Genomic DNA, 25,501 nt, shown 5'->3' with positions numbered 1-25,501 from the left:
CATCCAGAGAGGCGCTGGAATGAACTGGAAGGAGGTCGATTTGAGGTAAATATAAAATGAACTATAACCCTTGAAATCTGAAAACAAACTTCTGAATCCTAAAAGATAAAACTTATACGAATTTAAAATATACTAAATAGAGCCAGGAAGTCTTCACAGAGTTGCACAGACGGTGGCATAAAGCAGAGAAAGTAGGGTAAATTGGGGTAGGTAATCTCCAGCCTCTGAGTCCTGCCCCTGGAGGGTCAGTGTCAGCCTCCCTCAGAGCTGCACTTAGGCCCCGACACTCACAGACACGGGCTGCAGAGCAGGACAACCTCTGGTCCCACCCAGAGGGCGGCCATTCCTCCCGCGGTGTGGACGCGTCAGCCCTCGGTGTCCACCTGTGCGGGTGTTTCCTGCATTGAGTCGTGAGCATCTACAGAGCAGAGACCAGCTGGTGCCCACCTCCTGGCATAATATCCAGCTCAGTGCCACACACAGGTTCTTAAAAAACAGAGTTTAGTTATTATGATGTGCTGTCATTTCTCTCAATTTCACAACTTTGTACACCATAGGGTCTACTTTGGGGAATAAGAATGTGTTTTTGATGTATTTTCTGTTCACTGCTAAGAATTTGGCTGAACGCATGACTTGATGTCATTGTTTTGAATAGGGAATCTCAGTAAAATATCCTTTAGGGAAATACCAAATCTAAGATTAATAACTGTTCGATTACTGCAGATTCTGCCGAAGACTGTATTCGGGTTAGGGAAGCGACACCCTGGGGGATTTTCCTCACACACAATCTGCCTGCTGAGTCCGCCGAGCCTTTGCTCAGCTGCTCGGTGTTTGCAGCTAACTTCGTGCTGCCGCTGCTCATGTTACCACTGCATCTGGCATGGAGCACAGTCACCGTCCTTTTCCAGACATTAGTTAACTGGAAAAGGAATGTCACACATCATCTCCCTCCCCCTCCCACATTCTTTCTCTTCCTGAGAACAGGACCCCACGGGGTGGGGCGGGGGGGGGGCAGGTTATTCAGTGGAGAGTCAGGTCAAGAGCAGCCAAGGCTCGCCTTTATCACATCTATTAAATATGATGTTCCATGCCAGTTATCGCGGCTCTTTTTCCCGAAAGACAGAGTATGACTCTTGCTGTGAAAATCGTGTACTTTAAAATCATGTTGTTGGTTTTTCTATTCTCCTAAGAGTGAACAATCAACATTTGGTCTAGACTGGTCTTAAGGATTTTTACAAAAGCTGGGTCACCAGGAATCCTTGTCTAAAACTGTGGGAAGTGGGGGAGAAAACACTTCTGCCACAGGCTCAGGAGCAGTAAAACCTAGTCCAAGAAGTTAAATAGTTAGAAATCAAAATTTCAAAAAACTAATGATGCGTATACTAATTACCTTGACTCTGTCTAAGCCATCATTTGCAGCTACAAATTAACTTTCAGATAAATTTGTTCTCTTACACAAACATGTCCGTCATTTGATGCCTCTGACTTCGACAGGGCACTGCTACATAAGCCACAGCTACTCCTCGGTGAATTCCTTCTTCACCTAGGGCTACCCAGTTTCCTTGCGGAAAGTACACTTGTTCTTGTCTCTGTCCCAAAGCACACTGCTTATGCTCACTATACACAGCAGTGACCCCATTTTTCCTTAGTTTTTCAGCTGTTTTCTGCATTAGATGGAGAAGGAGTAGGGATCAGGTCTGTTCTCTACATGCCACTGTCAAACACTATGAACTGGTCTCCCACTGTGTCTTGCACATAGTAGGCATGCTTCTTGCATTATATTTTCTTAACTTCATCTAAAGAAAATCTACAGCCTCCTAGACTTGACCAAAGCATGCCTCCCAGTCTACATTTCAGTCTTTCAGAATGGGCTATCAGAAACACAAGAGTAGGAGTTGGGTACATGCACATTAAGAACTAAGCAGAAACGCTATACGTTGACAATTGAGTATTTTAATATATTCTAAAGCAAATGAGCGGCAGTCACTATTTAAAATGCTGTGCATTTCAAATATAATTTGAAAATGGGTTCTCACCTTCAGTCATTTAACCTCAAAGCATTTTTATCAAAATGAGACAAAAGCTTTCAGAAAAACAAAGATTGTGCTCTCAATAACAACCGAAATAGGCATGAAAATTTTTATAACATCCTTGTGCTTCTGCAACTCGGTGCCTAATGAAGTTATTTGAATGATTATTCCAACTAAATGAGCTTTCAATGCAAATTCTGAATTTAGTTTTTATTATATTTATAAACTTAATGTGTAGTAGAGAAGAGAGTTTCTTCACAAACTTCTCCAAAGAAGACATAAAACAAATATAATCACGCTACCCTTATTCATACTGGCACTCAAATAGTAGACATAGGATAATAAAAAGCTTTGCTGTCAGTATTTTGGTAAATAACATTTTAATTATTAACTTCATACCTCCTCCGGAAGGTCCCCTTCATCATTCATCTCACACTTTTTTCTTTAAGTCAGCTTTGGAAACCACAATATCCCCAACAAATTCTTCAACGTGTATTTATATGTACCGGAAACAAAGCTGCAGAGGATGGATTCCACGGAGGCTCTTTCCAGAGGGGTCTGGCAGGTAACAAAAGATAAACACCAGACTGTGATGTGTCAGGCCCAAGGCACAGTATGCTAGAAACGCGCTAGAAGAGTCAAATGACAAATGTTCATTTATGCCCGATTCCCTACAAACAAAGGACATACAAAGCTTCAAACTGTGTTGATTGACTTTTTCTCCAACATACTGAATTTTGTTATATAACAATTGTATTCTAGAATGAAATCTATTGTTATCCTCAGATGACGAAACATTTATTAGACAATGATGCTATCAAAGTCCACAGACAGAAAGACAAATGGAAAAACACAGCTGTAAGTGACCCAGATTTTTACCACCAGCAAAGATCCATTCATTTGTAATTCCATTGTTATTTTCTTTTCTAGGGTCCCTTCTGGCCTCTAATTAATTCTGGTCCTTCATTATATAACTACAACCGTCTTGCTTTAGCCTTTCCAATTCTCCGAACATCAGTCTCGGACAAACCCCGGCCCATCCCAGCTGTCCACAATGAGCATAGAATCATCTACAGGCTGCCCCACATAGTCCCAGAACAATCGTAACTCAGAAGAAATAAGGAACACTTTCTCAAAGAGAGTTTGCTGCCTTCAATTATGACTTCAAGTCCAGTTGGTGGGGGGTGGATGGGTGTTTTTCTGAATCAAATCAAACCCTTTCTAAGCATTTTCCATGTATAAGTGTACAGTCTCCATAGCTGATCACTTCTGTCCAGGACATCTAGACCTGAGGAAGCCCAGGCCAACACTTCAGCCTGTCAGCCAGGCCTGACTCGCTTGTTCTATTTCTGCAATTGCACAGTCATTATCTCATGTTTGTTGTAATCGAGTCTACTTTTTCCTTTGTTTTTTTGTTTATTTTTCCACCTCTCTCTGTCTCTCTTTTCTACCTTCTGAATTTGAGTATCTTCTCAGTTTACCCTCTTTGTCTCTTTCTAATCAAACCATAATATTGAATTCCAACATATTGTCTTTAACGGTTGCTATATTGTCGACTAATTTTGTTCTCTGTTCTTAATTACAAAACTGAGTATCTGAAAAGTTTTCCATTTCTCTCTTAACATTTAAAAAACTAAATTAGACCTATTTACCTATTCACTCGATTGATTTTTCATAATTTCATCCAAATCTAAACACCGATTCTGTTTATGAACTTTAATAACTCATCCATTTATTTTGTAGAATCAAGACAAAATAAAAAAATCATAGCTGAAGTTTCCAGATAATCAATATTATTTATATAAAACACAGCCATTTAAATGCCGTTTGCATCCATAGCCACATCTTCTTTCCTTAACCCTCCAAATTAATAATTAATCCTAATTCTAATGTTCAAGATAAAATGGAAAAATTGTTGTATCCCAAAATATGGAGTTGGTACATTCTGACAAATAAATCAGACAAACAATTAAATCTTACTTTTATATCTTTTTACATCTTCATTTATAAGAGTTTTCGTGTCACATGCAGAGCAGTCTCATCTGCACAATAGTGACACAAGTGCCCATCGTAAGTCAGAGAGATCTTAATTCAGAGATTCTCGTCTCCAGTGCTAAACCTCCCCACTGAGCATCTGTCTAATTCTGTTGTATTCATTGGACCTATACCCCGTCATCTCTAACCTCCTAGTCAAATTGTCTTTAGCCCCCTCCTCATTATAACTGGACTCTTTCTTCACTCTAAACCTCGTGAATAGCTATTTTAACAAGCACCCCCCAACTTTTTCTCCCACCAGTCTAGTTATATACTTACTCAAAATCAATTATACTTATTTTCAAAGTTGTTTATCCTAGTTGCACTGATTATTGCAAATATGCAGTTTAATTAAATATTATGTAAATGAATATAAATAAAGATATTTAATATTTCTTCATAACTAAGCTGAATGTTTGAGAAAGACTTGAAAGTGATATGTGTCTTAGTTCAGGCTACTATAACAAAATATCATGGAGTGGGTGGCTTATAAACAACGGAAATTTATTTCTCATAGTTCTGGAGGCTGGGAAGTTCAAGATCAAGGTGCCAGCAGACTTGTTATCTTATGAAGGCCTGCTTCCTGGTTCATAGATGACTATCTTCTAGCTGTACTTTAACAGGGCAGAAGGGGCAAGGGAGCTCTCTGGGGTCTTTTTCATAGGGGCCATCATGACCTAACCAGTTCCCAAAGGCCCCACCTCGAAACACCATCACACTGAAAATTAGGTTTCAACATATGACATTTGGGGGGCACATTCAGTTTATAGCAGTATACGTCTAATAAAAATTGTTGTAGAACTTGGTTCAGGTGATACAACTGTAAAAAATTAAGAAAATTTATTAAAATTTAGAATTTTCTTTCAGATTGTCTTACAATGGTCTTTGTTAAGATCTTGTGTCACAAAAAATGAAGATCCTATATTATTCTTACATAATGTGCTACAATAATATTTTATGCAAGAATGACAATATAGGATTCAAATCAATGGATGTACACACACACAAAAATGACATTGCCCCAAAATCAATAGATTGGCTGGTAAATTATATGACTTAATGTAATTATATGACTTATTTTAAAATAATGCCTTTAAAGTATGTACTCTTATTTATGATTCCCTATTTCAGCAGACTTTCTTGATTAACCAACCAATTTTTTACCTGATTGTTCAGGATAAAAGAGCTCCTTTATCTTTATAAACTTTTCTTTAAAAAGTGGATGAGGCCTTTGGGGAAAGATGTTACTTTTAATACATGCACTTATTTTTGCCTGTTCCAAAAAAAAAACTAACTAAAAGGCATAAGCAAAAAAGGAGAAAAGAAAATGGAAATGGGACAATAGAAAAAAGAACTGGGTAGTAGAAAGCTAATCCTAAATAATCAATCAGGAAAACCAAGAACCAATGCAATGTGCATCACAGAACTTTCCAGAAATAAGAGAAACAAGACAAATGGAAAATAGGATAGAAGAGATTAAAAAAAAAAAAAAAAGATGACAACCCAGGTGGTCCAATTTATGAATAATAGGAGTTTCAGAAAAAGATAAGAGAGAAAATAGAAGGGAGGAATGCTTCGAAAACATTAATTTCCCAGAATTATAGGGCATCAGTTTCCAGAATGAAAGGCTAAACTGAATCCCTAGCTAAATGGATTAAAATTGGTACACATCAAGACTCACCATCATAAAATTTCAGGACACTAGCATGTACAATGGATAAAGAATCAGAATAAAATCAGACTTCTTAATAGCAACATTGGAAGCTGGAAGACAATGGAGAAAAGTTTTCAAAATCCTGTGGGAAAATATCTAACCCATAATTGTATGAGTCAAAGCTATCAAATGAAGAGCAAAATGAAGACATGTTTCACATGCCACTCTTATAGCCTTTCTCAGAAAATGAATGAAGGATATGTTTCTCCAAAATAGGAAACCAACACAGAGGAAAACCAGAAAGCCAAGTAACAGGGGATCCAGCACGGAGGAGAGCAAAGAGAATCCCCAGAAAATTGATAGAAAGAGATCTCAGAATGACAGCTGAATCCCAAGAGTAAAGTACTGTCAGATGTTTTTAGGACAAAGGCCCAAGAAACAATTTTCAAGAAGAATAAATTAATAAAATACCTCTTGTGTCTGAATGTTTGGAGAATAATTGATATTGAATTTCTAATATATACATAGGATACTAAGCAGCTAAAAAAAAGAGAATTATTAACTCCATGGAAAAGAAAAAATTATATGAGCAAGAAAAAATAATCATATAATAATAATATATGGCTCAACTGTGACTAGCTTTACATAATCATAATAATGTAAGTACTTAAATATTGATCCTACCAAAATTGCAATATTATTTTATTAGGATGGTTGGAGGAATTGAAAGTTTGCATGTGTGTTCAGGAAGGAGGGAGGAAAAAAAGGTAAATTGTCATTTATCCAAGATGAGAAGTCAATAGTTAACGCTAAAAACTTAAAGATGAATGATAGTAATATAAGTACAATTTTTAGAGATATTGAGTTAAACCAAAAAGATCCAGCTATAGAAATTTAGAATGGATGTCTTGGGAGGCGGAAAAAAAGTGGAGTAAGGAACTATTTGACTTTTTAAACCATGGGCATATATACCTTTAATAAACTTGAAAATTAGGGGGGAGAAATGAATGAATTATTGACATTCTTTCTTCAAAAAGCAGTTCTTTCAATTGTTGTATTTACTTGATTTTTCTTTTTTTTGATAAGAGGTCTTATTTAATTCATGTATAGCTAGTCACTCCATGCTCTGACTCTCACATAGCTTTATATAGTGCTCACCATGTTGTACCGTATTTTACCTGTCTTTATAGCTCCCGCCTAAGCTGTGAATTCCTAGAGGGTTTGGATTCTATTTTGTATCTTGAGCACCTGGAATACTGCCTATTTCATAATAAGAGATTAATATACTTTTGTTGAATAAATGAAACTATGCATGAAAGAGATTGAACTTATTATCTAGAAAAAAATGGCACATTTCTATTATGAGAATTAATTGCATATTGCCAAAGAACAAATAGTCTCTTATGCCACGCTAAATCAAATTTTTATGCTGACTTCATGATAGCCTCTATGCTCCAGTCCATCACCATAGCCACTGAAGTTACTATAAGTGCTTTCTTTCTATTAGGAAAAGGACTGAAAACATCTATTGTCAGACATCTTCACCCATAAGTAACAATTTACATTTGTGATTATTTTTTAGGTAAAGTCAGAGCCCTTCACATATTTATATACCAAACACTTAAGTGTTCTCTGACTAGGTTGCTGATTTCAGAAAGTAATCTAGATTATTTACTCCTGTTTCAGGTTTGTTGGAATCATTCTAGGGGTGCTCAATTAAGAGTGATTCACAAACTGAACACAACATATCCAGCACATTGCCTCCTAGATAGATAGTAGACAGGATTAAAGATAAGTTGTATCTTCTACTTGAATCTAGATGACTTATGAATAATTTTTTCTGCAAAACAAATCATTGTAATCTATATATTTAAGAAAACATAAAGATGTTAGACTCTGAAATAACAGATCCCAAGTTCATTTGAAAAATTTGGTTTCCATAATGTACTGCCTATTATGAAGGATGGTGGGTGATAACCTCAATAGCGTATAACTCATGTCCATTGGTATGTCTTATGTTTTACCACAAAAAAATTAATTTCTAATGGATCATAAATTTTAAAGTAATATGTCTTTAATTAAGCCAACATTTTAGAAAAAAAAAATGAAAAAAATCTTCCAAAAATACCTCTTTCCTTGGCTCATTAATTGAGCTTCTTCAATGAAAGCCCTTGTGCCTATTGTGTGTGTCAATCTCTTTACTTCAGGGCGGTGACCTAGATGAAGCTGGAGTGTCCACACTCTTCCTCTACTCCAGTTGTGCAAGTTTGTAATTACAACAAAAGCTTTAGGAATTTTACAAATATTTGGCAATGCTGCATTGTTGTAGTAGGTAAAATAGGATATGCTTATATAGTTCATAGTGTGTACAGGTGAACTTCTAAGTGCTTCACAGATACTGACTCATTTAGTCTCCCAAAAACTAATAATGGTCTACTATTACTACTCTCATTCTACAGATGGGCTAACCGAGGCCCAGTAACCTCAAGCGTCTTACAGAAGCCTCATGGCTAGTAAGTGGCACAACTAGAATCTGAACACTAATAATCTGGACCCAGAGTCCACACTCTCAACCAGTAAGGCAGACGTGAAGGAATTCAGGCTTTAAAACAAATGCAGCATCCAAAAAAGCACAAATAAGTAGGTGAGGAGATTTCACTAACCCTTGTTCCTTTGCATTAGTGAGAGCGTACCAGGTGCTGCACAGGTTAAAGGAAATTCTGTTGGTTTCATTTCTTAGCCTAAAATTGCCTGATCTGAGTGGGAAATTTATTTGATCACTTGCAGCAAAAATCAAATTGTCAGTATATTTTAGAGATTTTTAGTTTTTAGGAGTGATGTGTGATATCATATATTTATCTATCATGAGTACTGAAGACTCCAGACGGAAGAAATAGATGGCCCTTCCATCTGTAGAAAGTGAGTGATAGTTGAAGGTTTGAAAAAAGGAAACATTTTTAAATGGCATTTGTAGAGAATTTGAGATGAAGATATATTTCACATATTTTTGTCTCTCCTTTTTCAGAAATTGCTAATTTTTTTTCTCAATTTTGTAGAGAAAAAAATCCTTGAAGGTAGAGGAATGCTTAAAAGAAACTATTAAAAGATAATTAATGTGCACGTGTAAATTTAAAGAATAAGCCTGGGTTCTTAACCAGTAACAGGCATCAACAAGCCTTGTTTTTTGTATGGCCAGATAGTAAACATTTTAAGCTTTGTGGGTCACATGGTCTCTATTGCAAGTATTTAACTTTGCCATTGGAGGATGACAGCAGCCGTAGACAATATGTAAACTAATGACTAGGGCTGAGTTTCAATGAAACTTTATTTACAGAAACAGGCATAGACCAGACAGCGGCCGCTTTGCCAACCTCTGATAGAGAGGATTTGATCAACAAATATACACATTTATACTTCATGATATCCCTTAAGAGACTTTCTGTTTTCATTTTTTTATATAAAAAGAAAGTGTGTAATAATATGTCCTATACGTACTACATACCATTTTGAAAATAAATGTAAAACATTTCAAGAAAACACATGAACAGAATAATTTTACTTTTCAAAAGTCACCTTTCATCAAGGTCTGTATTCCTGGTAGAATTCTTATTTAGCAGATTGCCTCATATTCTGTTTAGAGTCAGAAAAAGCAAGAATAACTACTATTTGCTTAAAGCAGTTTTCTTTCTTCTGATATACTTTGTGTCTTTTATGAGACATATACATTTCTTTCCTCAGAGTGATTTATGATTTGTTTTTTAAAATATTGATTGAAAAATGTATTATTTAAGGTCCAAGAAATCAAATAAATTTTCTAGAACAATCGTAATTTTGACGAGGGAATGTTTTTATATTAAGAATTTATAAAACATTAAACTTCACTCTTAAACTAGAAAGTATTGAAGTAAAAACAAATTGTATGAATAATAAAGTCAATTATTTTACTTATACATATATATGTATATATTTTATGTCCTATTGGAAAACTCTTGGTGCTTTGCCAGTTCATTCATTCATTCCTTTATTCATATCGTCAGTCCAGTATACACGTGGCTAATAGCTGCATCATAGGCTAACTATGCAGGCAGCTACTATAATCATTTGTTGTGCTTGGACATATGGTATATAATTGAATCCATGATATTAGTATGAGATCCATTAAATGTCTTACTGCTATTGAAAATTGGTTTTCATGAAATCAAATGCTAGTAAAGATCTTAAGAGATAAATGGTAAAAAATAATAAATTGTCAATATTTTCAACATTTCAAAATTTTCAACATTTTTCATTCACAAGCATTTGTTCAATACCTTCTGTATTCAGAGGGCTGTATCAGTCAAAATGATCGTAGCCATTGAGCCATGAATGTAAGATTCAAGTCTTTTCCTACCACTCTTCTGAGACACCATATGGGAAGACTGTTCAACTCAAGTACTTCTCTTGCCAAAAAGATGTAATCTAATTGAATGGATCCAGAGAAGAGTGACTAAAATGATTAAAGGAATGATGGGATTCATTTTATGAGAACAGATTGCAGAAGCTAAAGTTTACTAACTACCAACAGGGGGGAAACAGTATGTTGTTTACCTCTAAGTTATTGCCTCCTGATGAATTATTTAACAGGATTAAAGGAGCAAAGGATGCAAATTAAGCAAAAGATTAAACCTATTCTTTCATTGTAGCAGAAACAGTGGGAGTAAATGATATCAAATGATTCTGGTTTTGTTTCATGTTTATATATGTTATATGTTACAAAACAATGTATTAGACACAACATTCTTGCCTTCCCAGTAATAACCACTAAAGAAATAAGACAAACATACCCAATGGGATTAAGCGAGTAACTGATTTGTGAGAATAATAGATGAGGCCAGAGAAGAGGATAGTTTTTCTCACCACCTCCACCAATCACAAAAACATGGTTTCAGGTCAGCATAAGGCCAGGACAATGGCAGAACGATATTTCCACTTTATCTTTCTCCAAATTTGTGGTTGTTCTAGAAGCTGCATGGGTTTGCTCCTCTGATATATGCATCCAATTGTGACATAGACAACCAGAAGACTGCCATTGACACCCTTTATTGAAGAGAATGTAGCACAAAAAATGTGAAGAGTAGTGTTTGGGCTCTCCTTGTAGTTCTGGAACTCCTGATCACAAAATTTCCTGGAAGCCCCTCCACCTACCCAGGCCCCACCTCTTCTCAGCTCTGCCCTGAAACAGCTCATTTTCTAAGGAAACAGTAGATCTGTTTACAGCATTGAGATTTAAAAATTCATCATTAAAAAAATAGTTTGGGTGGGACTGAATAGAGGATCAGTGAATTCATGCATGAGCACGAACACATTGGCAGGGAACATGAGGGACTTTTTTGTCCTTTTCATTTTCTGTGGAAAGGGAATTTCTTCTGTCATCTCCCCTTCTACAAAACTAATTAAGCAACATGTAGAAAACAATGTAACTAGCTGAAAAAAGTAGACGACAATTATGTAGAGTTGATAAAATAAAAAAACTAGTCCAAAGCATTTTATTTTAGCATTTTCAATTATTGGCACATATCCACAAGCATTCATATATTTAGTACAAACTTCCTAAAGTTAAATGAAGTCAATCGTGAATGTGGCAGCATGAAATTCTGAGTTCCAAGGCACATAAAGAGCTTGCAATCACATATAATGAGTTAAAAATTATTCTGAAACAGCTAGAGCTATATTTAGGAAAAGAAGAGGCATACCACAGAATACATTTTCATAACACCATTAATTCAACAGATCTGATAGTTGCCATTGTCCTTGTTACCTTCTCTTCCTAATCATTCTAATTACTGGGAGAGAGCTTAAAAATTATTGAGAACCCCGAAATCTTTCATTTATGTGGGTTATGTCAATCAATATTTACCATATTTAAAAACAGAATGTTAATGAAAATAGTACATGTTAACACAAATAACATATTTTTTAAGAAAAATAACTATATTTTCCAAAACATAAAAAAATATAATAGAAGATTGATGCCATTTTACATTTTTGCAAAGCTTTTCAATATCTAGATTAATAGAAAAACTACCGGCACCTCAAATCTGCTTTAGCATTTATTCTGTTGCAACACCACAAGTCATGCAGCCTCTGGAAAACTCCATTGTACACCCACGAGAGAATGAAGCAGAAAAGGCAAATAATGTCTCAGTATTATTACGAAAATAATTCTGACCTCGCTGTCTTCTCAAAGTGTCTTGGGGTCCTCAGGGGTCTCTGGACCACACTGAGAACTGCTACTGTAGTGAAACAGCCAGCAGATTAAAAACCTGAGTTCTAGAGGAAACCTTGTTCCTCAAAGGCACATCACCTAATTTTCTTGATCTCAGTTCCCTTATGGGCAAGAAGAGGTTTGGAGCCAGATGATCTCTCAGGTTCCTCCTAACTCTAATACTCTGTGATTCTGTAAAATAGTAAAGAAAGGGAGACCCACCTGCAGCATCCTGTACTTATTTATGCTCCCTGTGGTTTTCCAGGTTTTATGTGCCCCCTTCACTCCCATGCTGTAATTGTCATAACAGGAAATTGACCTTATAAATTAATTCCTACCAAGCACCTAGTGAGACCAGCCCAGGTAAGAAGGGTAAAGTTTCTCTGTGTAACTCTACACACGCTCTGCAATAATAAGCAAAGATGGCATCGTAAATGTACTGCGGGATCTGAAACAGAAAAAGGATGTCAGTGGAAAAAACTGGTGAAATACAAATAAATTCTCTAATTAGCAATATTGTACTAAGATTAATTTCTTAGTTTTGATAAATGTTCTCTAATTAGGTGACATATGAACATAATAGGAAGCTTGGAGAAGAACATACTGGAATATTTTTGCAAATTATCTCAAAAAAAATAAATAAGGTGGCCTTCTGGGCACTGTTCCATCACCGTGATTAAGATGGTAGGAGTGGAGATGCCCTTCGGATCCCTCCATAGCAACTCTCTGCTCTTCAGGCCCTCACTGTCACCTAATCATTGTTCAAGAACCCTAAAGAGAAAGGGAATACCCCAGATATCTCAGAACATGATGCAAAATCCCACATAGGAATTTAATTTTTAGAAAAATGATTAAAACTGGGTCATTTTAAATTTCATTATCTGTGAGTGTTAAAATTGCAAATATTCAGTTTGCTGCTTGCTTCATCAATTATATTAGATTCATAATGAGCATTGTTTACTCCTGGCCCTTATTATGGATGCTGGTGCCATTTTATTTTGTTTTGTCTTGTTTTGTCTTTGTTTTATTCCACTTACTGCCTAGCATCTAAAACCCTTCCTATGTTTGGGGGAAAAAACATCTATCTTGAGAGTCTTGGTAAGAGCAATAGACTGACTCTCACTACAGAAGCTGAAAATGTCAGATTCTCAAATTTCTAATCCCTGCAGCCAACCCGTGTGCACCTCGTCGAGGAACAGGCATTTGTCCTCTGCTCAGCCATCAGAAGAGCTGCCAGGATTCTCAGGCCATGGCTCTTGATGAAAGGAGCAGGGACGGGGATTTCTTTTTGGAGGTGGTAGCGGTGGCTGACAGATCCAGTGTCCAGAGGCAGAAGAGGCGAGTCTGGGGTCCCGTGGGTGATGTAGGGGCATGAGCTACAGCACTCAGGGCTCAGTGATGGAGGCACCTTTGCAGGGCCAGTCCTGTGCTGTGCTGTCAGCTGTAGCGCAGGCTGTTCCTCCCCATTCCCTGAGCCGGACCTTGTCTCTCCCCAGCACTCTACAGGCTGTCCCATGTCTTTACAACGTGGTCGTTTTCTGCTTAAATCAATCAGAGTTGACTTTTGTCACTAAGAACACCAACGGATACATACTCATTTATGCAACTCTCAGAATTGATTCAGTCCAAAGAATGTTAGTAATAGCATTTTTTTTAAATTGAAAACTTTAGTATTTCTCTATTGGCATATAATAGATGAGTTAAAATATTTCAAAGGTGATTTTAAATAGTTCAAAGAGGGTTTGAAATAGTCACAACACATATATTATTATTCAATAAACATAATGTACATGACAAGAAGTGTACAGAAGATAGCTATGCTTCATGTCTAAGAAATATTAGACCCTTATAGATTTGCATACATGTCTATTTTTTTATTCAGTCCACCAATTGAACTTGAATATCAATGGCCAAGAAAAACCAAACGGAAATTTGCTGAATGATTTCATTATATTATGGTCCCTGGGATCACATTAAAGGCATTGAAGCATTATCCTATATAGGGAAGTTCGATAGTCAGCTTTTTAAAATATCACATGAGAAATAATAGGAATTAGTACTATCTCTTTTTTACAAAGATCAGAACCAAACATGCACTGAGAATCAGATATAATACTTGCCTCCCAAACTCCAGCCCAGGCCTCTATCCATTTGATTGTGCCAATCAGCGTGAACTCGCTCTTCACCAAGCATGCTGCTCACAGTGATATCAACTCAGCCCGAGACTGCTAATGATACTGGAGTTAATCTCCTCTCCCTCCTACAGCCTCTCAGGCTTATTCAGCCTTCTTTTGAGTTGAAAGTTTTTCCTAGTTTGATCAAAATATTGCTCCCTCTCAAACATATGAGACCTTTTCAGATTCACATCTTGATTTTGATAATATAATAAGATTTGTTTAATATAAAAGTCTTCAAATTTCTTATACTTTAATTGTAATAATGCCTTGCCCACTCATATCATAGTTAGAAATTTAATAAAGTGTTAATTATGATTTCATGCCAATAGAATAGTTGAAAGAAAACAGTCTGTAATCTAACATTATGTACACTGGCATAATTTTTTAATTGAGTCTTATTCACATTCTAACCTGAATCTCCATAAAAGATTAGGCATTCAGTTACATATTTATTATTTTCTACTTAATCAGTCTGAGATATGATCTGGCATTTAAGAGTTCATATCACTCTGATTTCTATGTTTATAAAAAGAACTGTGAAAAGTATGTAAGTTAAATAAATGTTTATATCAAAAAATGGCTTACCCAGCTCAGAATTCCTCGATTTACAAACGACCCTGTCACTCCCCATGGGATCTGTAATGGAAACCTTGGCTCTGGCAGTAGTGACTCGGAACTGGCAGATGACCATAAACGGGGTGAGGAGAGTGTTCCCTGATCAAGCAGCAAAGGAGAGTATCAGAATTTCCGGGAGAGGGAGGGCTCTTTTGCAGAGTACAGATGGTTACTATGGTAGGCAGAATTCTAAAGATGAGTCCCCTCAGATTTCCATCCTCTGGTTATTCAATCAAATACTAATCTAGGTACTGCTATGAAGGAATTTTGTTAACACAATTAAAATCCCAAATCACAGATTTTAAAATACTGAGATTATCTAGGTGGGTTTAATCTAATCCCATCAGCCTTTTAAAAGCAAAGTGTTTTCTCTGGCTAGCAGCAGAAGAGAAAGTCAGAAATGGAAAGCACCAGGATTCCATGCCATTATTGCTGACTTGAAGATAGAGGAAGCCACATGACAAGCAATGTGAGCAGCCCCCAGCTGACCACTAGCAAGAAAATGGGGTCATGAATCCTACAAATGAAAGGCAAATTTGGACAAAAATCTGAAAGAGCTTGGAAGTGAATTCATCCTCAAAGCCTTCATATGAAGGCCCAGCCTGGCTGACACATTGATTTGGGCCTTACAAGATCCTAAAAGCAGAGAGTCCAGCCAAACCCTCTCTGACTTCTGACTTACACAGCTATGAAATAAGTAATAGGTATTATTTATGTCTCTAAATTTGTGGTAATTCGGTGCACAGCAGTAGAAAACAAACATAGTTTCAAACAAAGAATTAAGAGTCCAAGTGGCTTGGACTTCTCAACAGCAAGGCTGTAATGTAGAAGAAAATAGAATGGTGCTTTTGAATTTCTGAGGGAAAGCAATCTAAAATCACCTACCCAGTCAAATTATCAAGAAAGTTTGATGATATACTAAGGTATTCGAAAAACATGGCATCCTTTATCATCATCCTTCTTTCTCAGGAGGCTAGTAGAGGATATGTTCCAGCACAATGAAAATAAACCAAAAAATAAGAAATCATGTAGTTCAAGAAACCAGGGAGCCTACTCATGGGCAAGACAAAGAGAGTTCCCAGGACGACAGCTGTGCCCAAGGCCCAGAGGGAAACCATTCCAGATCAAAATAGGTCTGAAGGCCTGGGAGACATTCTTCAAAATGATGGGCCATGTAAGAAAACCTGTTGAGTCTGAATGTATCAAGAAGAGATTTAGACAACTGGTTGAGAGTTTAGGGTCAAACTGATGATTAGTACGTAGACAAGCAAATGAAGAAAATAAACTGTAATTAACCCCAAGGAAAACAAAAAGTTGTAGTAAAGGGAAAATAATCATAGTATAATACTTGGCTGAGCAATAAATAGCATTTATATTCATGATAACATAAAAATATATAATACTGTAAACTTAACAATGTGATTGTATTAGAAAGATAGGGGACTGGAAATGCATACTACCACCAATCTTCTGATTCAAAGTCCTACGTGTTCATCAGAACCTACCATTGTCCTCTGTAGCACTGACTCATAGGGAACCAACCCTCATCCATAACTTTATTTCTGTGGGAAAGTATATTCCAGGTCCTAATGAGGAAACTTACAAATGAACTTTTGGAACTGACACTATTATCCCACAAAAAATAAATAGACATCCCTTTAAAAAATTATTACGTTAGCAGTGGAGAGATGAAACCTAGGCTCAGAAATAAACGCTGTAGGCTTGGGGATTCTTTCTTTCCTATCTAACAGGTTTTAATAAAGTGATTTCTTTCTTATTTCTTCTCTTTGTATTTTTTTGTAAGCTTTAAATTTATTTTTTTAAATGCGTAATCAGTAGTCTTTTATCTGCTAGGATGTAAGTTCATCCAGGGATAACAGAAAATCCAAAATAATAGAAGCTTAAACAAAATAGAATTTTATTTTCCTCCAAAAACAAAATTTAAAGATAGGCAAGCCAGGGCTTGTAGTGTCAGGGATCCCTGTTCATTATATCTTACTACTCCACCAACCACAACCACAGCTTTTTCCACAGGGGCCAAGGTTGCTTTAGGACATCAGATATTGTGCTCTTGGTTCAGCCAGCAGGAAGGATGAAGGGCAAAGGTGGCCATGCCCTTCACTTTAAGATAGCACAACACTCATACTTACATCTCATTGATCTGGAATTAGTCACATGGCCATCTTGCTGCAAGGGATGCTGGGAAGTATTGTCTCTAATAGTGGGCAGCCATATTCCCAGCTGGAAATCATGGGTTCTGTAACTAAGGAAACAGAGAAGGACAGGCCAACTAGCAACCTCTCAACCAATATCTTTTATGTAAAAATTTCCTGCACTTAATGAAAGACCATCCTTTTCGTAAACTAAAGTTCCAAAAACAAATGGTCTGTTTCTGAATTCCATATTTTAGTCTGTTGATCTATTTGTTGATTCTTACACTAATTCTGCACCATTTTATTTACCAAAAATTTAAAGTGTACTGTAGATATCCCGTGGGGCAAATCTTCCTTCATTGTTTCTTTTCAAAAGTTTCTTGAATAGTTTTGTGCATTTTCCCTTACAAATGAATTTCAAAGCCCGTCTTCTTAAAAAAACAAACAAACAAAACAAAACCTATTTGATACTTTGAATTTGCATCAATTTGTAGAATATTTGGGGAAAATTGACATCTTTACAATTCGGAGTGTTCTCATCATAATGATGTGATTATCTATTTATTCAAGTCTTCTTTGTGTCCTTTAATTAAGTTGTGAGGTTTTGATTATTGTTCAGACATGCAATTTTAAAGTCTATTCCTTCTCTGCTTCAGTTTATTTTATAATCCATCATTATTCCGTAAGTTCATTCACGTTTTCTTTCATTCATTCATTCATCTTTTTCCAAAATGACTTATTCCTGTAAGCCCTAAAGGCTAGAGGAGTCTCTAAGACAAAGTACTGTTTTTCACAGCAATGAGACATATGTTTCATTAAATAAAATAAGACGCTAAGGCCAAAGTCCTTTGAAATTCAGAAAGTTACCAAGTAAATATCTGTTCTGTTCTTATTTTTAGTCTCTATCTGGAAATGTGCAAGCTGAATCTCATAATGAGTAATCATGTTTCTGAAGCCTGCTTAAATAAATGGTAACTCATTAAAAATCCAAAATAATTGCTGAGTCATACATGACTCATACAGCAGAGTCCACTAGCCAGGGAAGAACTTGTCAAGAAATATTCCTAATAGAAAAAGGCTAACTTTGTGAATGAGAAAAGAAGACAGAAGACTAAGTCTGTCTCTAGCTCTTGAAAGTTTTCTTAAATTTAAGCAGAAAACATTTTTCCCCAAGAAATAAAAAACAAACAAGAATATTTATTTATAATGGAAGAAAACATAAATGAGTTGATCATTCAATATTAGCTCAGCGCTGAAGAATATAGTCTAACTTAATGACCGAAGCTCTGGAATCAATGACCTTGAGAAAGACTCTCAGCCTGAACTGCAAAAGATATGGAAATGTAATTAAGCATTCATAATGAAGATCTATGAACTCTTGGCACATTCCGGTTTCTATTTTGATTTTTAGTTAATGGCTCAACAAATGTTTTGGAACGTATATTCTCTACAAGTTACTGAAACCGAGCACAAACAAGTTAAAAAATCTTCCCTCGGCTAGAAGAAGAGAATGAAAACTTTGATATAAGCTTTGCTACCTGCAGCTGTGCATATTCAGCATATCAACTGTTGTTTAAAACTAACCAGGGCTTTCTGTCCCTCCTTAGAATATGAGTGAGCTGTCTTTCCCAGGCGGTCAAGGTCCAGACGTCAAGATTCAGCCTCAGAAGGCCAAACACAGGCTGAAGATGAAAACTAACCAGAAAAGTCTAGACAGTCAAGGGAAAAGAAATTCAGTCTTCAAGGCCAAACACAGGCTGGTGGGAAGGTGCCAACCAGCATGGTCACATGCTTCCCCTCCCCAACCTAAAACCCCAGCACATGCCCACCCTCCCCTACCTAAAACCCCAGCACATACTCTCCCTCCCCTACCTAAAACCCCAGATAAAAACCTCTACCTTTTTCCCTTCAAGGAGGTGGATCTGAGTTCTAACTAACTCCCATCTCCTTGTCTGGCTGCCTTTCGATAATAGTAAACCTCTTTCCTTGCCACAAACCTGATGTTTCCGTTTTTTCTTTATTGGCCCTACTATGCGGCAGGTAAAAGAACTTGTGTTCGGGTTCAGTAACATTACTACCAGCTGTTGTAGAGAGACAAAGCTGAACCAAATCCAGATCTGGCCTAGAAGAATCTGCCATTCAGTAGAGCAACCAGGCATTTGTTAATTACCTTAACCCAACCTGGAGTGCTAACTACACAAGAGACACAAATTTCCAAAACAAAATAAAACAAAAGCATTGAAAGGGGAAGTTGGTTAATACAAAGCTCTTTGGAGGAGTTAGCTTTGGAATGCAGCCTTGCAACAGCATTTGGGTTTTGTGCTTGTAAAGATGAGGGTAAGGAACGAGGAGACGTCGAAGCACTGAGCTCGCTGTGCATAGGGAACACGGGCGAGTTCCCAGTTTAATGATGCATGAAGGAAGGTAGAGAGAAACAGTTGGTTCAGATCTTGGTTTTCAAAGACCTCACTTCCGGGCCATAAGAGGGCTTCAAAGTGTTGATTGTTTTGTTGTTTTCGATTGAAGCAAGATATTAAATTTAATCAGAACAGTGCTTTAGAAAGATTGATGGAGGGGCAACTTTGTAATGTGAATTTATGGGAGTGTTAGGGCCAAGAGTGGAGACTAGGGGCCAAATTAGAAAATGCTTGTAGATGCACAGGTGACAAGCATGGTCACAGAGTTCTAAAAAGGCCCCCCAAATTCCCAGCCCTTGGCATACTCACACGTTCTCCCAGTTATTCAGTCAAACACTAACCTAGGAGTTGAGTGAAGGGATTTTGTGATGTAATTAAAGTCCAAAATCAGTTGACCTTAAGGCAGAGAAATCATCCAGGAGTACCTGACCTCATCACATGAGTCCTTGAAATCTGTGCCTGGAGGTCAGAGACAGGGAAGTTAGAGTCAGAGCAAGAGAGGGGTTCGACAAGGGGAAATTTTCCATTACTGGCTTTGAAGATGGAGGGGGCTACATGGCAAGGAATGTGCTGGCCTCTGGGAGCTGAGAACAGCCCCCTGTTAAGAGCCAGCAAGGGAACGGGCACCTCAGTCTTACAGTGAAAAGGAACTGACTTCTGCCCACAACCTGAGTAAGTTTGGAAGTGGATTGTGCCCCGGAGTCTCCACACAAGAGCTCAGTCTGGCCAATACCTTGTGATACCCTGAGCACAGAACTCAATCGTGTCATGCCGGATGTCTGACCTACAGAAGCTGTGCTATCATAAACTTATGTTATTTTAAGCCTCTACATTTGTGGTAATTTGTTAGCTGCAATAGAATGAGTAACCGTAATGAAAAGTACTACTTTATACCCTTTTAAAGGAGCTGCTCTTTTCTAAATGAAGTATTCAGTGCACACGTAGGGAAGGCAGCATTTGGGGACTGGTTTGTCCAGTCAGCTTCACAGGATGAGGATACATTTCAGTGAATTTCAGTTATTAGAGACCTGCCCAAAGATTTAGAGGTGAATGGCCTGATTATTTTAAAACACTTCAAAATTATTCACTCAACAAGCAAAAGTTGAAAAAGAGTTGAGTACCTATCATGTAAACTAATTAAACTAACTCATAAAGAATAATAAAAGTGAATAAGCTTTGGAGTTAAGAGAACTGGATTTATAGAATTATTCTCGTGTAATATTTAACAAGCACCTTGATTTCTTTCAGTCGTATTTTCCTTGTCTATAACATGGAAACAATTACTGTACTAATTACTTCACGGTATTGTTACTGGGACCAAATTTACTAAAATATACAAAGGAATTTATAAACTGTGAAACAGCTCATAGATTTTAGTTATGATTATTACTGGGTCTAGTCATAGTTATTTGGGTTATCTCAGTGCATTTAAACTAGCCCAAAATATGGTTGTGAAGATTTTACAAATTTTATTTTATTTCTGGTTTGAATCAACAGCATACTTAAAAATGCTACATGTTCATCATAGAACCACAAAGTAAACAATTCAGAAGACCAATTGGTAAGTAAAGTGATCGGTATTTTATTCTAAGAAAAAGAACTTTGCACTCAATCACTGATATCTAAATATATTTACAGAAAAAAAAAGCATATATTTGTCTTATAAGTATCTTGAATTTGAATCTTAAAATAAAACTAACAGCAATCCAGTAATCTTAACCTCTAAATCAGATTGGAGACAAATGCACTTTTAGAATGGGGTTTCAATTACACATACTGTATGTCTTCTCAAACCTGACACTGATTTCAACATGTTGGAGAAGATGAAAGGAAAATTAGGTCACTTCCTCAGGATTTTCCAATATATCCGTGGAAGAATTCCTTGTAATGACCTTGTGGACAGAGTACTGAAGATTAAGCCAATAAATAAATTTAAAAGAAGAAGGAATCAAGACAAAAATGGTCTTTTCCGGAAAAGAAATACAGTTAGAGGAAGAGTATTGTTACATAAAGTGAATTATACGAGTACATTTCCAGGCAAACAGTAGATGGCAACATCCACACAGTCTTGTTTTTGAAATGATTGTATAACATCAAGATCAAACAGGCTAATGATTCATGAAATACGGGACTTTCCAAAACTCACGAGGTAGAAGGGATATTTACGCTCGAACACATTCTTTGTTTTTATTCTTTCTATTTTAGAGTATTATGCTTATGCCTTATCAGAAGGACTTCACTAAGATCATTAATCTTAAAAATGTTTTATTTGTGAGTCATACAAGATTGTTCATCTAAACTAAGGGACAGAATATTTTTTCTTCACATGAGTTGGCCAGAGGAGGTGGTTGAATTAGATAAGGATGAGAATTAATGAAACCATGGATATTTTTTTTTTAATTAAAAAACAAAAAAGCTATAGTCTGACCTCACTAACTAGAGTTTGTGCAAGTTGCTCAGGAGGCATATCCGGTGGTGAGAAGAAGGCGGAAGCCTCTTCAACTTTTCTTTTCTCTTCTGAGCACATACAGCTCCCATCTGCCATTCCCAGTATGCTAAAGGCTGAAGACCTGTGACTCTGTGTGAGGGACTCACAGAGGACCTTCCAGAGTAAGATGCCATTTTAGGATTGAAATGGTGGAAGTCTCTGCAGCCTTTGAGGCCCAGGTTTATTTTTATTTTCCAGAATGATGAGACTTCTTACTGAATGCTTTCCTGGTTGGACATGGGAGAGCAGCTCTAGAAACAAGCAGAGGAGCTGCTCTATGACAGCAGAGGTCAGTGCAGCAAAGGGGAAGGAAATGGGGCAATCCGGCCAGAACTTGCGGTCGCTTTCTTTGAGTTACACAATCAACAGGCAGGAGGCTGACACAAACACTGCACAACCTAATCCTAAGTACCCAACAGGGTCTCCTGGGCAGGCAATGTCTCCATCCTGGTCACAGTGCCTTTCTGGACATGTTCAGAGATGTTTAAGACCCTCCCTACCAGTGAATTAGTCTCTACCACAGAGTATTTTTTAGGGAACCACAATAGAATACAAGGTGAAATTTTCTGCTATACTCTTTACAGCTATTGAATTTTTTTCCTACCCCATCAATCTTGGACTTCGATTTATCTTTAGAGAGAACAAATGGTAGCAAAGAGAAGAATGGGAAAAAATAAAATATTTTATCCCTACATTCTTCCAGTGAATGTATATTGAGTGCCAGGCACTGTTGTAAGCACTCAGGGTATAAAAGTAAACAAAATATATCACTTCCATTTCCTCACGGAACTTAAAGCCTGGTAGGGGCATGCAGAAATTAAACAAATAAATGGTATATCCTATGTCACGTGGTCTACTTCTTTCCTAGAGCTGCTACAACAAAGAACCACAAATTGGGTGACAAAACAACAGAAATTTATTGTCTCACGGTTCTGGAGGCTAAAATCCAAAATCAAGGTATCTGCAGGGCCATGCTCCCTCTGAAACCCATAAGGGAGTCTTTCTTGCCTTTTCCTAGCTCCTGGCGGTTTGCCAGCAATCCCTGGCATTCCCTGGCTTATAGATGCATCATTCCAATCCTCTGTCTTCACGTGGGCCTCTTCCTGTGTCTCCTCACATGCTTTTCCCTCCGGACGTGTCTACGTCCCCACCCCTCACTGGGGCCGGGCTGTGGTTTGGGGTCAGATGCGAGTGCCTGGCTTGCCAAGTCACAGGGCAGGGCCCTGGGCTCCTGTGAGGGTTTTCACTTGCCTGCAAATAATGCCATGCCAGAGGGAGCATGTTACTAAACAGCAAATACAAAAGACTATGACAGGTAGAGAAAGAAACCTTGGAAAAAAGGAAAACGCGTTTTTCCCGCTTTTTGAGCAAGGAGCCTGCATTTTCTTTTTGCATTGAGCCCTGCGAATTATAGAGCCGGCCCTGCTTGTGAGACATAGATTTTTATCATAGATAATTTTTGTGCATACACCAGAAAGAAAACATGAGAAAAACAGATTGGTTCTGTCAGAGGGGAAAGCCTAGCGAATTTCTCAAAAATGTTAGTTCAATCTCTTCATCTCTGTCAATGCGTTGTTCTCTTTCAACCATACAAGTTGTTAAACTACAAATGGGCATGTCTTTATCCGACTTATCTAAGAAATTAGAGAACATACCCTGGATGCTTTTCTTCCAATAATTTCTATTTTCTAGGTGCTTTGGAGCAGGTCTAAGGTGGGTCCCCCCCACAGCAATTAAAGTCACGGGCCCTCGTGATACAAGACCCAACAGCATCTGTAAATCGCAGACCCAAGAGATCTGCTTTGTAAATCAGTGGAAAGGACATTTCCTCCTAAGGAGACATATCCAGAACAATTAGAATTTTCTACTCTAGAAATGATTTGAGACTTTGAGCTATCTTAAATTCTTTTTAGAAATAGGGCATAAATAAAAAATCAACGTAATCTCCTTTAGAGCCATCTGGTGTTGATTTTTCTGCTATACCTCCTAAGAACTGAAAAGAGCCAAAAAGGGAAGGAAGTAGTAATTCTCTGTTCACTGCAGCTGCCTAAGTAGTCACTAAATTTTTTTTCTACATTCACCGGTAAATGAGAACCAACATTCAAAACAATACATGTTTTATTAGTGTAAAGACATATTAGCCAAATATGGAATTATTTGTATTGCTGTGACCCAGTGCTGATGACTTTTGGTCCTTTTCAGTTCCTGTAATTGGGCAATGTAATTTCTCGTGCTAAGGATGATGGGGGTGGGGAGGAAAATAGAGGCCCAAGAGTAGTTTCGTTAAAGAATTGCTTATTCCTAGTTCATATTTTCACAGCACCAAACACATTTTCCCCTTAATCTTTCCTTTTGCAGAGTAAATGCAGCATTCCCAGATCTTCTCATTTTTCATGGTAAAGCCCTGTACTCTAATCTGTGTTAGTGGTGACTGATGCCTGCAGAATCTTCTCCAACTTGCATCTTCCTTGAGGTGTTGACTTCAGGTATGCGTAACTTGTGAGGATGAATAGGCAATCTGTGACTGAAAGTCTCTGGTTATGTGACTACTCCTGGGACATTTATCATGCAAAAGAGCTACTGTGACTCAAACAGAGTCCTCCAGGGTTACCACATCCAGGGGAACCCAGGAGGGCAGCTCTCAGTCCCAGGCAGAGTAGGCAGTTGACTACGGGGCAAAATCAGAAAAATCTTCCCAGCTCTCTAAAAATAATACCCCATCAAGAGGTGAGAACGTCTTCAGTGAGGCTTCATTTCTTCGGTGAAGCTGACCTAGAGCTCTGTCCCTGTAAAAATGCAAATATGCTGAGAGAGGGCACCGTCTTTTCCTAACTTAACTCACTTTAAATGAGTTGATCAGACTTTTTTTCTAAGAGCAGCTTTACGGTAAGTGTTGAGAGTGGGTGATAAAAAGAGAAGTCAGAGGAATGGTTAGACACCACCCAGGGTAAATTCAGGGTGAGAAAAGCAAAGAACTGATCCTACCTCACAGTTTCAACTAGGGCTCCTCTTGCTGATGGTACAATGTAAACTATTTTCATCCGAACTTCTTTTAGAACATATAAGAATACAATGTGAAGAGGAATAACAGTACAGAATAAAATAGAAGGACTAGATAAGCACAGTCTTCATCCTGTAACTTCACAACTTCTACTGTATGGCATCTGAGATGCCAAGAATTATAAAACATACCGTTATGTACTAATAATAAAGAAAAAAACTCTGCCAATTAAACCATGACAGAAGGTCTTCTTTTTTTCTTTTTTGCGAGGAAGATCAGCCCTGAGCTAACGTCTATTGCCAATCCTCCTCCTTTTTTTTTTTCCCCCAAAGCCCCAGTAGATAGTTGTATGTCATAGCTGCACATCCTTCTAGTTGCTGCATGTGGGACGCGGCCTCAGCATGGCCGGAGAAGTGGTGTGTCGGTGCACACCCGGGATCTGAACCTAGGCCGCCAGTAGCAGAGCGAGAGCACTTAACTGCTAAGCCACAGGACCGGCCCCAGAAGGTCTTCTTAACACCAAGAATATTTATTTATACTTATTAAAAGAGCTCTTTTGGACTTAACTATATACAGATTTTTATTATATCACTTTGGTGCATACACTAAAGGGAAAACACAAGACAAACACATTGGTTATGTTTTTTTCCTACAAATTCTCTGCATTCAAAGTCCACCTTTACTTTTG

At 37.4% G+C, this 25,501-nt stretch overlaps 1 protein-coding gene across 1 annotated transcript in view; it reads right to left on the bottom strand.

Annotated features, from left to right (window-relative positions):
- Positions 1 to 21,862, bottom strand: part of LGSN (lengsin, lens protein with glutamine synthetase domain) — a 47,950-nt gene extending 26,088 nt beyond the window's left edge. Inside the window, exons 1-2 of the mRNA XM_058555448.1 lie at positions 21,774 to 21,862; positions 3,159 to 3,180 (exon numbers count right to left, since the gene is read on the bottom strand). Of these exons, the coding sequence (XP_058411431.1) occupies positions 3,159 to 3,180; positions 21,774 to 21,862 (111 nt within the window). The remainder of the gene's footprint in view (positions 1 to 3,158; positions 3,181 to 21,773) is intronic.
- Positions 21,863 to 25,501: the final 3,639 nt, after the last annotated feature.

The sequence above is a fragment of the Diceros bicornis genome, chromosome 14 (genome assembly GCF_020826845.1).
Source record: "Diceros bicornis minor isolate mBicDic1 chromosome 14, mDicBic1.mat.cur, whole genome shotgun sequence".
Lineage (NCBI taxonomy): Eukaryota > Metazoa > Chordata > Mammalia > Perissodactyla > Rhinocerotidae > Diceros > Diceros bicornis.
This window is presented reverse-complemented; position numbering and strand designations above follow the sequence as displayed.